This window comes from Pteropus vampyrus, unplaced genomic scaffold (genome assembly GCF_000151845.1).
Source record: "Pteropus vampyrus isolate Shadow unplaced genomic scaffold, Pvam_2.0 Scaffold48, whole genome shotgun sequence".
Taxonomy (NCBI): Eukaryota; Metazoa; Chordata; class Mammalia; order Chiroptera; family Pteropodidae; genus Pteropus; species Pteropus vampyrus.
Window position 1 is genome coordinate 6,369,961 of NW_011888829.1, and position 15,570 is coordinate 6,385,530.

Sequence of the window (15,570 nt, forward strand, 5' to 3'; positions counted from 1 at the left end):
AGATCTTACACTCTTCACAAAACCAACTCAAAATGGATAACAGACCTAAATAGAAAACATAAAATATAAAACTCCTAAAAAGTAACACAGGGGAAAATTTAGATGATCTTGGGGTATGGCAATGATTTTCTACATATAACACCAAAGACACAATCCATGAAAGAATTAATAAGCTGGGCTTCATTAAACTTTAAAACTTCTGCTCCAGGAAAGGCACTGTCAAGAAAATGAGAAGACAAACCAGACTGGAAAAAAAGTATTTGCAAACACAAATATCCAGATACATCCAACAGCCCTATCTAAATAACAATGGAAAAAACACTCCTCTCTTAATTGTGCAGTAGAGCAGAGTTAATAAAGACAATCAAAAATACAGTGTCTGAAGATGTGATACACACACACACAAGAATATTACTCAGCCATAAAAAAGGAATTACATCTTGCCATTTGCGACAACGTGGATAGAACTAAAGGATTTCATGCTAATTAAGTCAAAGAAAGACAAATGCTATATGATTTCACTTATACGTGGAATCTAAAAACCACAAATGAAATAAAACAGAAATTCACAGATACAAAAAACAAACTGATGATTGCCAGAGGAGTGGGAGATGGAAGATGGGTGAAAAAGGTGAAGGAGAATAAAAAGTGCAAACTTCCAGTTATAAAATAAACAAGTCAGTCTATGGCCACACCGCCCTGAACGTGCCCGATCTCATCTCATCTTGGAAGCAAAGCAGGGTCGGGCCAGGTTAGTACTTGGATGGGAGACCACCTAGGAATACCAGGTGCTGTAGGCATTAAAAATAAATAAAAATAAATAAATAAACAAGTCACAGGGACGTAATAATGTACAACATACGGAAAATAGTCAATAACATCATAATAACTTCGTATGGTGACAGATGGTTACTAGACATCATGGTGATCACATTGTAAGGTATGTAAATGTCAAATCACTATGTTGTACACCTGAAACTAATATTGTATGTCAACTATACTGTAAAAAAAATTTTTTTTAAATCTAGTTTCTGGCGAGGGCATGGGAAAACAGGTACTCTAATACACCAATTATAGGAGTATAAATTACCATCTCTCTGAAAGACAGTCTGGCTTATCTGTCAAAATACAAGTGCACGTACACAAACTCTGATGCAGCTAGTCCATCACCACTGCCATGAACTTAAACCATGGATATAACCCAAATGTACACAAATCCTCACTGCAACATATTTTCAATAGATGATAAAAAGTAATAAACTGAATTGTTTGTTAAGAAAATAAAATCGAAAAGGAAATCCATCAATTAAATAGATTATGGTGTATCCATGTGACAGAATACTACATAGCCACTAAAAGGAAAGACACAGATCAATGTGTGCTGCTAGAAAAGCTATCCGAGATAAAGAAAAACAAATGAACGAAGGTAAAGAAGTATACATAGTATGATCCCACTTGTTTAAAGAAAGTAAATGTACTCTTTATAAATATTCCCTAAGTATTATACAAATTCATAATTACATTATTACATTAAGTAACATATTCTTTTAAGATTATACATTTGCATGTAGTTACAGTCTTCTATATTCCTCAAGGAATCACAGGACACTTAACAGGAATGTATTTCAGGAAGGAAATGAACAGGGAAAAAAGTCTTAACTTCTTTTTATTTTGTTCCTCTTGAAATATTTGAACTTTTTAAATATGTAACTTATTTTAGAAAATTATGTATATGATTTTAGAAATCATATATATAAATTTTTAATGGTAACAAGGGTTATCTAGGCACAGAGATCACAGGGCCCTTTGATTTGCTTGCTTATAGCTTTTCTGTCCTCAATCTAATAAATGTTTTATATTTTGTCTGTTTATATTTTATGTTTTACATACACAGGTAAGCATACATATATTAAATGCTAGCTTCTTTAGCTAACTCTCAAATTATCAAATAATAACCATCTGAATTCAGCTACAGAAGGTTCCCTGGTTACAAAGAGAATATTCCGACAACTGGAATCAAACATTCCAGCCAACCTGGCAAAGATATTTTGGTGGAAAATATCCCGGTTGCTATCTGGCAAATATTAAAATCAAGTTTCTAACCAGAGAAGCTGCAGATCCTAAAAAGGAAGAAAGGAACATTTAAGTGCTTTCTCGATGCCAAATAAGCCAGGCACTTTAATATCTTATTTAATTTTCCCCCAAACCATAGCAGATCATATTGTCACCCCATTTGACAAATGAGACACTAAGACATGGTGGCTTTCAGTGCTGATCCCAGGTTACTTTACACAGATAATACAATAAGTTTCTACTAACTATACCACACCTTCCAGCAAAAACTGTGACCACAAACACCTGCAAGTAATGGCTTGAATAAATCTGACCATATTACTCAACATTAGAACTACATGCCTGAAGCTTTCAAGAAATTCCAATGTTAAAAATTACACATGAGGTTAGAAACTATGACATGGGTTCCCAAGATACTAATTCTGTGTGTTTAGCCAGGGAAAAAAAGGGGGCGGGTTTTTTGTTTTGTGTTTTTTTTCGTTTTGTTTTGTTTTTTTGCCACATATGTTGTCAGATATCCCAGAACTTCCAGAAAGTTTATAAAGTTTAGTCTCCAGGTATTCTAGTCGTAATTTTCAAACCTTACTGCATCAGTAGCATCAAGACTCACCAGGGTACAAAGGGAGGCAGAAACCCTAAAAACCATAACAAGTGGCTCAAATCAAGAGAGGAGGTGGTGCCGGAAACAACACTAACCACCTAAAACAAGTTCCAGGACTCAACTTCCAAGCTCCGAACAGTGTGCACATCCCTTTCCTACCACAAACTGTGTCAGGAACCTCAGAGCTCTTTGTTCAAAGCTCTGATCAAAGCCTGGACCCCTTCTACAAAGTTTACTTTGAATTAAATATGGGGCTGACCAAAATACTCTCTGAGGAGGAAGGGAATTTAACAGGTGTCCACAATAAAGGATTTTCTACGTTTTTGAAATTCCATCTTCTGTGAAGACATGAAAGTTGATGAAACGTGAACCTTCAACTTGCCTTCAAACTTCCTTGACATCTGTAGCCAGAGTCTGTCTACAAAAGCTCTGCTCTGAGGTTTCAATAAGGTCTCCTCAAGTCACAGCCAAGTCTGTCTTCCCAATTAAACTGGCTATTATAGGCCAACTTATAAAGAGAAGAAAGTCAACATTTAATTGGAAAGCAAATCACCTAACAGTGGTAGACACATTTCCCAATTAAAAATCTGACAAGAACTCACAAAAATAAAATAGCATCTCCCAAATGCCACCCTGCTTATTACCTGATTAGAAAGGCTACCTGCTCCAACTTCATACTTAACACAGGTTGTGAGGGAGAGGGGAGATCAATAGAAAAGGACATGTGTATGCGCGCATGTAAAACTGTCTAAATCGTACATCAACAGGTAATCATGACTCTGTCCACAAAATAAGTTCCATTTTAAAGGGCCAGTGGAAAGACTTAAAATGAAAAACTGCAGTTAGCCACAGCCTCCAATGGACTCAATCCCAAGCACTGTCTGTCTCATCAAAGCCCCACTTTACAACCTAAGGATCCCCCTGTGAAGCCATAAGAGTGCACCCTTTGAAACATGACTGTCCTGAAATATTTTTATTTAGTACTCTTTAAATGGTTAAGAATTTCATTTATGAGTCTCAATATACTTTTTAAAAATACCCATCTGCTAAATGTACTACTTCTATTACAATTACACTATACTTCATCTTTGACATTTAAATACTTTAAAGTGATGGACTTAGCACACTAGCAAAACAGTGATTATTTAACTATTCATACCATGGCTAGAAATAGTGATGAGATTGGGATATCCCATGTGTATACCAACCCAGTCCTTATCCACCTGTAGTTTTTTTTTTTTTTTATCTGCTGTTAAAAGATGACTGGAACAATAAATTCTCTTCCTGCTAATAGGAATAGTATTAAAAAATACATAAAAACTGTTATGTTCACACCTAATGTAGTCTAGAAATGATACTTTTTACATATCTAAACGAGAGAATCGAGGGAGAATTTTTAACACTTTTTTCTTATCCAAAAAAGAAAAACAACTGCTCAGTGATTTAAAAAAAAAAAAAAAGATAAAAGATAAAGTTAAACTAAGCAAACTTCTCAAAAGACAGTGGATTCTATCACGAACAAGTAATTTATTGTGACAAAATGATAGGTCCATGGAAACATGAAAGAAAACAGACACATATAGTTCCACATACCCTAAAGATACATCTTCAGGAATGCTCAGATTTTATGAACATGTCTAAAATGGGTTCTCCTTTTTGAGGCTTGTTGCCAAAGCAACCAGGAAAGCTATAGTCTTTGAGAGAAAATTTTAAAAGAGGTTAAGGATAACAAGAGGTAAACAAAGTTTTATAGTAGGAATTAAGAATCATGAATACGATGTTGCAAGAAAGGTAACACAGAAAATACAAATTGAACAAATAGACAAAGCAGCAACATACAACACTTATTCATTTAAGGTATACAACGTAACGACTTATGTCTATGTGGCAAAATGATTACCACAGTAAATTTTGTTCACAGTTACAAATTTTTTCTTGTGATGAGAACTTTTAAGATCTACTCTCTTAGCAACAACATTCCTCCTTCTATTCCCAGAAGTACTCTCCCTCCAACTCTCTCAGACCCCAAACACCAAAGTAACACTACTATCCTCTCATTTACATCCACTCTTTATGCAATTTAAACTACTGGGTATGTTCGAAAGCACATCATGGAGGAAACAAGGAAAGTTAGCAACGCCCTTACTCCAACCCCAAAATTTCCCTATGACTCAAAGAAATTTGAATATAAACAGCAATACTCCAATATCAACAACATCATCTTAAAAAGGTCATATGTAACCATGAACCCCAATCCTTACTAAACTTACCCACAATGTTCGATCTGAACCCTCCGTTATACCATGCTGGTAACAGATATAACAAAATGAAAAGTGTTGTTCAAATGGTCTGAGGTGGTCAAAGAAAAGAAAAATGAAAACAATAACACACAAAAGAAGTCAGAGTAAAAAGTATCTAGGCTTAATGTGAAGGTAATGTATACAGGCATAAGAGATGGATGAATAACCACAAAATCACACTCCACACCATCCAGCAGTGGGAGTTTCCCCCTGAAGAACACAAAGGCATCAGAAAGCAATGTATGTTTCTGAATTGGTATTAGTAAAAAACCTTTAGTTTGTTTTTCACGCTTTTTTCAAATATAGAACATTTAGGGTAAATTTAACTGCATTTAAGAAAACTGATTTATAGCCTAAAAGAAATGGGTAAAGCTTACAGACTCTTAAATACACAGGTGAGGAGGTAATTTGTACATAGCTAGTACCTACCCTAACCCCTCCCTCACTCCACTTCCACTAGGCGTAATCGCCCCTCCTCCTGATTCTCATTTCATCTGTCTCTTATAGTCTTATGTCATAGTTTTAACTTACATATTTTGTCCCTCAAGTATAGTCTACTATAACATCCTAAGTCTAGCCTACTGTAACATCATGTCTAATTCATCTTTGCAAAACTCAGAGCATTCACTCATTCACTTGACAAATATTTACTAAGTATGTATTAAGTGCCAAGCACAATACCACAAACAGGCAGTAAATACATACCGTTTAAATGAATGTCGACTGTAAGGCAGAAAAAAATAATAAACAAGTTCAAAAATGAATCCAAATAAATGCATGTATTATATTTTCACACAGGATTAAGATAGGAAGCTACAAATATTTTAATATCATGAAACATCTACACTACCTGTGTATTGTTATAGCAGGAATGTGAGTCCACAATAGAACAGTATTTCCTCTGTATGGCCTACCAAGTATATTATTTCCACACAGAGAATTATCATCTTAATCCTTTAAAAATTTTGGTAATGATTAATTATGCCACAATCTTAAACTAGAAGTCCCTAAATAACACCCATGAGATGGGTCTTTATCAGTCCATGAGCAGCAGGCTATTTGAAAAATTCAATTTGTTCATTTATTCAAGAGCTTATTAACCAGATACTATTGGGCCTGGGTTTTTAAAATATCAGGACACTCCAGGAGCCCTCCAAGGACTCCATCAAAAATTTAGCTTGCAGGGAAAGTGCGGGTAAAGGGGCGGGAGTGTTATGAAAAATACCTGAAATGAAATTCAAATGTCAACAACGTAAAAACTTGTCAAACATTTTATTCCAGTTGTTTTTAGTCACTTCCTGTATCATCCTTAATTATGTCCGAAAGGGTTTCCCCAACCCTTAATTCTTCTTTTTTTTTTTTAAAGCCCCAAGAAGGCCCGCCACTCCCACTCCCACCAGACGTACTGCGGGAAAAAAAAATGTGCATAGAGGATAACTTGAAATTTGTTAAGTGTAAGGAATAGACAAGGGTAAGAAGGCAGAGCAAAATCAAAAACGATGTGTGCCTTGAAACCCACAGTGCTTCTGCCAGCTCACTACAGAATCCTATATGGGAGGGCTGTGGCCATTCACAGGTGGTGGTTGGAGGTATCCAAAGTGTGAAAACACAATCTGCAAATCGTGACAGGCATCTCCAGACTTTAGGGCCTTAAACCCGGAAGTCCAGGAAACGAAGCACCTTCCTCAGTGAGCGCTGCTGAAGGCAATAAACAAATAAACGTGGTATGAATAAATGAGCACTTTCTCTACCGAGCCCCAAACGGCGTGCTTTTAGAGCCCTGGCACCCGAATGGAAAGCTCTGGCCCTAAAGAAAAGGGGAGGCTCCTCCCTCCAGCCCAAGAGAAAAAGGGGGATCTGTGGAGACCCTTGGGAGGGGCTGGGGGGAGGCAAGGAGGGAAGGGAAGGGACGGCAGGGTGGAACCCAGGTAAGCCTTCTCCTTTCCAAGGCGGAGTCTGAGCCGCTGCCCGCTGCCCCCTGTCCCCTGACCCTGCCTCCTGCCTCCCTCACCTGATCACAGAGATGAGCAGCCCCGAGGGGTCTTTGCTTTTGCTCACTGTGCTTCTGTATTTCCCACCAGCTGCCTCTGCCGCCATCTTGGTAGGGGGCGGGAACGGTAGGCTAGAGGAAGCCGAAGGCAACGTAGGAATTGACCTCGCCGGAGAGCCCACCAATGGGAGAAGAGAAATTCACAGAACTGGCTAATCGCCGAAGCGAGGGGGCCGGACTGAGGCTGCGAGTTTCGAGGCCTGGCGCGCGCGCGCGCGCGCGCTGAGCATTCTGGGAGTCGTAGTTTTCCTTGCGCAGTTCCTGGGCGCGGAGGAAAGCTAAACCAGTGACGACTTCGTGAAGTCTTATTTATATTTATTATTATCCCGAGGGATGCTTTTTTAGCTGCTTTGTTTTTAGAATTATATAAGTTTTTAAATTAAATTTATCCGCCGATGCCAAATTGTGTTCATGGGGGTGTGTATTTAAGTGGGGCGGGGCGTGGGCGGGGGGTCTGTGCTTGATGTCTGTATGCAAAGTTTTTACTTTAAAAGCGAGTAAAATCCGAAAATGAATAGAGACAAAGTTTTTTTTAATACTCTCTAAAATTAAATGTTTTACATTTGTTTTATGTGAGTTCAACTATTTTCTAGTGTTGCTATATTTCAGATAATTCTAAAAATCATGCACTCAGGAACGCAAATGGATGTTGGTAAAGACCGAGAAAACCGAAACTGACCAGATTCAAATTCCTTATCTTCCTAAGCTAAATAAAATTTGAATAGCAATAATGAACATGTGTGCTTTATTAGTATTTTTACTGGTAAGTTTTCATATTTCTTGCATTTGACTATTGACTTAGTCATTCATTCAGAAAATGAAATTAACAAATAACAAAGATTAGGCTACGAAAAGTGGCCAAATCGAGAAACAAGGAAAAATAAATACGGAGAAGGAAGGAAAGAGATGGTCTGCTTAGTAGCAGAAAAGATTAAAGAACTTCAGAGATGAATAGGAAGCAAACTCGGGGGTCCTAGAGTTATGAAGCAGCAAGCACAGAACACATAAACTATTTTTATTAAACAGACACAGACTAGAGGGGAGGGTGGAGGGGTAAAAATTTTAAAAATAAAATTAAAAAAAATATATGAAAAATAAAAATATAAGCTTGGAAAAATAAACACATTGCACTGATAGAAGATCACATTGATTTTTAAAAATCAGTTAAAAGTGTTTGTTTGTTTGTTTGTTTGTTTGTTTAAAAGTGTTCATTGCCTTTGGCCCAGTAATTCCAGTACTAGGGACTTTGTTCCTAAAGAAATACAGATATAGAGAAAATATTGAAAATTTTGAAACATAGAAGTAGTAAATAAATTATAGAACTTCCTTCCCTATGAGGATATAACATATACCCACTGGTAATCGTAATTTTAATGACCTTTAATGAAAAGAAGATTTTCATGGTATAAGTGCAAAAAGTAGGCTGTAAAATTAACTCAATGTCTAAAGAGAGTTATTTGGGCCTAGTAGCTAAGAATATGAGCAATAGAAAAAAAAATATGATCATCCATCAGTTGAGGCAGAAAAAGCTTTTGAGAAAATCCAAACCCCTTTTCATGATGAGACACTCAGAAAACTAGAAATAGATCTTCAACATGTAAAGGATATTTATTTAAAAACCACAGCTAACATAGTCAATGGTGAAAAACTGAAAATTTTCAGCTATGATCAGACACAGAACAAGTATGCCCACTTTTGCTACTGCTATTCAACAAAGCACTGCAAATTCTAGCTAGAGTAATTAGGCAAGGAAAGAATAAAATTGCAAAAGAAGAAGTAAAACTATCTGTTTTGTAGATAACATGATTTTACATTTGGAAATCCTAAAGAATTTTTAAAAGTAATTAGAGCTAATAAATGAATTCAGCAAGATTGCAGGATACATTATCAAGACAAAATAATCAATAGTGTTTTTAATACACTAGCAATGAACAGTCCAAAAAGGAAATTAACGAAACAATTCCAATAGCTTCAAATATAATAAAATACTTAGAAACAAATTTGACCAAAGAGGTGAAAGACTTATATACTGAAAACTATAAAACATGCTGAAAGAAATTAAAGAGACTTAAATAAATGGGAAGACAATCCTGTGTTCATGGATTGAAAGACTTAATATTGTCAAGATGTCAATACTCCCTAAAGCTATCTACAAATTCAATACGATCTGTATGAAAATTCCAATGGCCTTTTTTGCAGAATTGGAAAAATCTATCCTAGATAGATTAGGAAAAATCTATCCTAAAATTCACATGCAATTGCAAGGAGCTCCAAATAACTAAAATAATCTTGAAAAATAAATTTGGAGGACTCAGACTTCCTGATTTCAAAATTTACTAAAAAGCTACAGTAATCAAAAGTGTGGTATTTGTATAAAAATAAACACATAGATAAGTGGAATATAATTGAGAGTCCAGAAATAAACCCACACATCCATGATCAATTGACTTTCTGTAAGGGTGCCAATATCATTCAATAGGTAAAGAATAGCTTCTTCATCAAATAGGCTGGGAAAACTGGATATCCACATGCAAAACAATAAAGTTGGACCCTATTTAACCCACTCAGGCTGTTATAACAAAATACCATAGACTGAGTAGCTTATAAACAGAAATGTATTTCTCACAGTTCTGGAGGCTGAGAAGTCCAAGATTAAGGTGACAGCACAGTCATTTTCAGAAAGGCTCACTTTCTGGTTCATAGCCAGTACTTCTCACTGTATCTTTCATGGTAGAAGGGGAGGGGGATCTCTGTGAGGTCTCCTTTATAAAAACACTAATCTCTACCTCTTAATACCATCACTTTGGGGGGTTAGGAATCAACACGAATTTGGGGGTGGCACACATTCAGACTTCAAACTACATATAAAATTTACCTTTAAATGAATTAAAGACCTATGTGTAAAAGATAAAACTCTTAAAAGAAAATACAGGGGTAAATTCTTACAACCTTAGATTTGGCAATGAATTCTTATTTATGATACCAAAAGCATAAGCAACAGAAGGAAAAATAGATAAATTGTACATCATCAAGATTGAAAACTTTTGTACATCAACGGACACTATCAAGAAAGTAAAAAGACAACCCACAGAATATGAGAAAATATATACAAATTATAAATATATGTGTGAGTCTTGATCCAGCATATGGAAAGAATTCTTACAACTCAATAGCAAAAGACAAAAATCCACTTAAAAACTGGACAATGGACTTGAATAGACATTTCTCCAAAGGAGATATAGAAATGGCCAAAGAACAGGTGAAAAGATGTTCAACAGTATTAGACATTAGGAAAATGCAAATTAAAATCACAGTGAGATACCATGTCATATGCACTAGTATGGCTATAATATTTAAAAATAGAAAATAAAGAAGAGAGAGAAGAAAAATGGAAAATAAATACTAGCAAGGATATAGAAAAATTGGAACTTCATGAATCACTGGTGAGAATGTAAAATGGTACAGCTAATGTGGAAAACAGTTTGGTGATTCTTTAAAAAGTTAAACATAAAATTACCATATGACCCAGCAATTCCATTATAGGTATATATCCAAAAGAATTGAAAACAAGTACTCAAAAAAACTTGTACACAAATATTTATAGCAGTGCCATTCACAATAGCCAAAAGGTGGAAAAACTTGAATGTCCATCAATGAAATGGATAAATGTGGCATAATATGTGGTATATGATAGAACTATAACCAAAATATGATATATCTATACAATGGAATTTTATCCAACCGTAAAAGGGAATAGAACATTGATGCATGCTATATAGCACTGATGAACCTTGAAAACATTATATTAAGTGAAAGAAGCCAGATACAAAAGGCTACAGAGTGTATAATTCCATTTATACAAAATATCCAGAATAGGTGAATTCATACAGACAGAAAGCAAATTACTGATTCTCAGGTGTTTTGGGGGGAAGGGAGAATGGAAAATGACTGCTTTATAGACACAGGGTTTCCTTGGGGGTGATGAAAATGTTCTAGAACTTAATAGTAGTGATGGCTGCACAATTTTGTGACTATATTAAAAGCCATCGAATAATACGCTTCAAAATGGTTAAAATGGTAAGTTTTATGTGATGTGTTTGTTACCACAATAAAAAAAAAAAAAATGTTTGTTGTGCAGTAGGATTGCCTAGATTCAATCCCAGCTCTTTACTTAAAGGCTCGGTTGCCTTAGGCAACTTATTCAAACTTTCTGCGCTTCAGTTTCCTTACCTGTGAGCAGATGATAATAGCACTTCCCTTAGAGGGTTATTGTGAGACTGTATGAGATATGCACGATCAGTACTTGGTAAATACCAGCTATTATTATTAAAGTATGTACAAATTTTGTTTAAAATACACCTCTGTGGGTATTATGAAATTGTTTTGAGGAGTAAGAATACAGGTAATTTTTCGTTTTTTCTGTACACTTTTCTGTTTTCCAAATTTTCTCTGAAAAGGTGTGGCTTTTATACACAGAAATAAACAAAAGAATTTTTTTAAACAGCAAGAATTGGATAAGCATCAAAAATGATGGGTTACTTTTTTCACTAACTGGAAACGCAATTATGTGATAATTAAATCAACACACTCCAATTAAATCTTAACTTAATAAACTGTTTTTGCTTCTCTGTTCCACTTCCTTCACATTCCACCTCAGGAAACATTATCCACTGCACCTTTCATCTTCAGGTGACAGACCTACTCTGTCACGTTGCTTCTATTCTAGGTGATCTTCTAAACTCACTCCAAACTTGCACTAAACTGTGAACAATGAAAAAAAATAAAATAAAGGGAAGTCTTAGTGGGTCTGCCCATTTAAACCTTCGGCTTTCAATTGGAGACTCTCAAACTCCCCAGGATACTTGAAACCTTGGAACCAGCTAAAGTTTATCAAGATGTAAGGAATTGACTATAGGCTTCTCTGGTGGAGGGGCTGACATGCTCTGCAGGGAAATACAAGGAAATGACCATAAACCACAGCGTCTACTCAATGCCCACAGAATAAGAGCATAAATGCTGCAGATGTTTCAATAGGAAATAAGCAAGGAGGGCTAGGATAACTATAGCAATTTTCAAGGAACAGGTGGGTTATAACTGAACTAGATCGAAAAAAAAAAAAAAGTGGGGTAGAGACTTAAACACCTCAAGAGAAGAGAAGGGCCACACAGACAGGTTAAGCCGCAAAGTGAAAACATGCATTCTATGTTAAGGGAATAATTTGACTAGAATAAAGGATTCATGGGGGAAAAGTAGTGTCATAGGTAAAGAGATACATGGAGATCTGCTCAATAGAGACCTTGAACCTCATGGCCAGGCATTGGTTATGTTTGTGCAGTGAGGGTAAGAAGCAGTGTATGTTCAGATCTTGTTTTATATTGTCTATTATATTGTAAACCAGGGCAGACTGTTTCTTATTATTACATTTGTAAATATACCCAGAGGCTCTTAAAGCCACGGGAACATCCAATTAAATTAAAATGCTTTGACCTCTTTGGATGAGAGGTTCTATATAAATCCAAGGTATTGATATTCTTATTATTGTGGATAAATTAAATGTGTGAGTCAGGCTGGCTCAGCAGCAGAATTGCTTCACTGAGGTTTATAAAAACATGCCAAGCCTGGTGTCTACAGGACAACCAGACCCAGGGGATTTTTAAAAGAATATCTCATAATACCAGCAGGTGGGCAGAACTCTGAGGAAGGAACTATTTCATGGCCCCCATTAACATTTCCTGGTTCCAAGAATCAGCTCGCCTAGATATAAAAAATCTGCTTTAGGCACGGCTGAGTAAATCAAGGCACAGCATATAGGTTATAACCTGAAGGGAAAAGTCAGTGATATTTTCATCATGGAAAAAAGCAACTGTTTTATTTATTTGGGATTTAAATTTTATATCAGTTATTTCAATTACTTCAGTTTAAATAAATCTTACATAAATATAAGCTTAGTTTAAGATGTGCACCCACTGTATTCTATTTGGAATGAAATTTGTAAGATCACAATAGACTGTACCTCTCACTAGTTGATTTTGTTTTCCACATTCTCACTACCTGGTTCAGCCTATGTTGTCTGATTGGGAAATTGCAGTTTAATCTTCATGCTGCATTTGTGTTCCTGGGTGTTTTAGGAGGTTTGTTAAAAATGGCATTTTCAATAATAAAGGACAACTTTGTTAAAAGGGGAATGTCCTTTGTTTCTGTGGGACATGAGCCTCTGACTGCTGGTAGCTAAGGTAACAACTGTCACTCAAATTCTCTTCCAGATTCCATCATTCAACAAACACCAAATGCATAAAATGTTCCATGTATAGCCAAATTCTTTCTGGGCATCCTCACTCAGATATCCAACCAATGCCACCAACTGAACCCACTTTTCCTTCCCTCTTCTAACCCCACTGGCTTCTTCCCCTATGTTTTCTGTTTCAATAAATGGCTCAAAACTCTACTGAGTGGAAAGACAACCTACAGAATAGGAGAAACTATTTGCAAATCATATATCTGATAAAAGTCTAGTATCCAGAAAATATAAAGAACTCTTACAACTCAGCAACAAAAAGACAAATAATCCAATTTTTTAAATGAAGGATCTGAATAGACATTTCTCCAAAGGAGATAAACAAATGGCCAACTAGCACATGAAAACATTCTCAACATCATTAGTCATTTAATAAATGCAAATCAAAATCATAATGAGATACCACTTCACACCCACTAGGATGGCTATAATTTAAAAAAAAAAGGATAATAACAAGTGTTGGCAAGTATATGGAGAAAAGAAACCCTAGTACATTACCTATAAGAATATAAAATAATGGAGCCGCTGTGGAAAAGAGTTTGGTGGTTCCTCAAATAGTTAAACAAAATTACCATATGACCCAGCAATCCCACTCATAGGTATATATGCAAAAGAACTGAAAACAGGTGTTCAAATAAAAATTCGTACATGAATGTTCATAGTAGTACTAGTCAGAATATTAAAAAGATAGAAGAAACAACCCTAATGTCCATGAATGAATAGACGAATAAACAAAATATGGCATATCTATATAATGGAATATTATTCCACCATTAGAAGGAATGAAGTGCTAACAGATCCTACCACATGGTTGAATTGCAGAAAGATTATGCTAAGTGGAAGAAGCTAGACACAAAGGGTCACATATTGTGTGATCCCTTTTCTATGAACTATCCAGAAGAGGTGAATCCAAAGAGAAAGTAGATTAGTGGTTGTCAGGAGCCAGGCGGAGGCAAATATAGGAAGTGACAGCTTTATAAGCACAGGGTTTCTCACCAAGGTGATGAAATGTTCTGGACATAGATGGCATTGAATCCTATCGTGAATATATTAAATGCCACTGCATTGTACACTTCAAACTGATTAATTTCATGTTATAAATTTTACCTTAAAAAAAGATAAATGGAGAGAGAGAGGGAGAGAGAGAATGAGCTAGGATCTTTTAAGTCATTGTTTGGTCGGACATCAAGTTCTATCATTTTGACCTGAATGATGTTTCTTCAATCTGTCCCCTTTTCGGCATTCCTACTGCCATAGCCCAATCATCATCTCCTTCCTCAACTCCTTCCATAGTGTTCCACCTGTTACCCCTTTCTCATAGATCACACTCATTCCAGTCTACCCACCACATTTGTTGAAATCTGTCAGTTCGAATGTGTCATACACAGTGTTTGCAGCCTTTGCCGACATGAGACTGTTCTGTGAGGCTTGCTTATCAACTAATGACTTAGGGATCAAACTGTGCTGTATTCTTTGTATTCTGGATTTCAAAATATTTTCATTATACATTATATCAAATCTACCACCATATAAGTGGAAATTAAGGCTTTGTGTGGTTTTTATATCTTGTAATACATATCAAATAAATCCTATAAACATTCACTCCCAAAAGAGCAGGAATCTGATTCTTTTACTTTTGCTTTAAAAATCTCTAAGGATTCACATTGCCCGTAACATTGTTTTTCAACTACTTACTAGAAAATCAGATCCAAGCTATCCAGCTTCCTTATTTATTATTCCTCTTCGTATGTACTCTCTAGCTGTTGCAGGAAGTAACACCCAAAGGAGGAAATTGTACGCTCAGACAACTTTGTTAGGGGAAGGAGAATTTATTAGCTGGTGGAGCACATGGGGCTTAACAGCACCAAAGCACAAGCTCTCCTTGGTTAGATTTCTTACAGTTTATATACTTCTGCAGTGTCCATGCAAGAGAAGCAGAAATCCTTTGTCTGAGGTTCTACATGCACCTCATGACTCAGGATGGGGAGGGGGAGTTTGGGGCGGGGGCTGCAAGGGGGAAGGAATTCCTAGACCACCAGACCTATCTATTTACAGCTTGTTTGTCTTGTAGGTATGAGAAGAGTTTCCAGAAGGCCATTCAGAGATCTATAGGATGTGGTTAATCTATAACCAGCTGAGTTGGTCATTTCTGTAAGCCCTTCCCTTTGCATTTTTCAGATGCCTCCTCTCCTCTTCTATAGCCATGTCTCAAATATGCCAGATATTCTTATATTTCCCTTTTTCCTACATC

The 15,570-nt window shown here is 36.1% G+C and overlaps 1 protein-coding gene and 1 pseudogene across 2 annotated transcripts in view; one reads left to right on the forward strand and one right to left on the reverse strand.

Moving 5' to 3' along the window:
- Nucleotides 1–7,110, reverse strand: part of EXOC4 (exocyst complex component 4) — a 675,009-nt gene extending 667,899 nt beyond the window's left edge. For both annotated transcript variants that reach the window (XM_011359538.2, XM_023530309.1), the window contains exon 1: nucleotides 6,986–7,110. In XM_011359538.2, coding sequence (XP_011357840.1) covers nucleotides 6,986–7,071 — 86 coding nt within the window. In that variant the 5' untranslated portion in view covers nucleotides 7,072–7,110. The remainder of the gene's footprint in view (nucleotides 1–6,985) is intronic.
- LOC111739235 lies at nucleotides 682–800 on the forward strand (annotated as a pseudogene).
- Nucleotides 7,111–15,570: the final 8,460 nt, after the last annotated feature.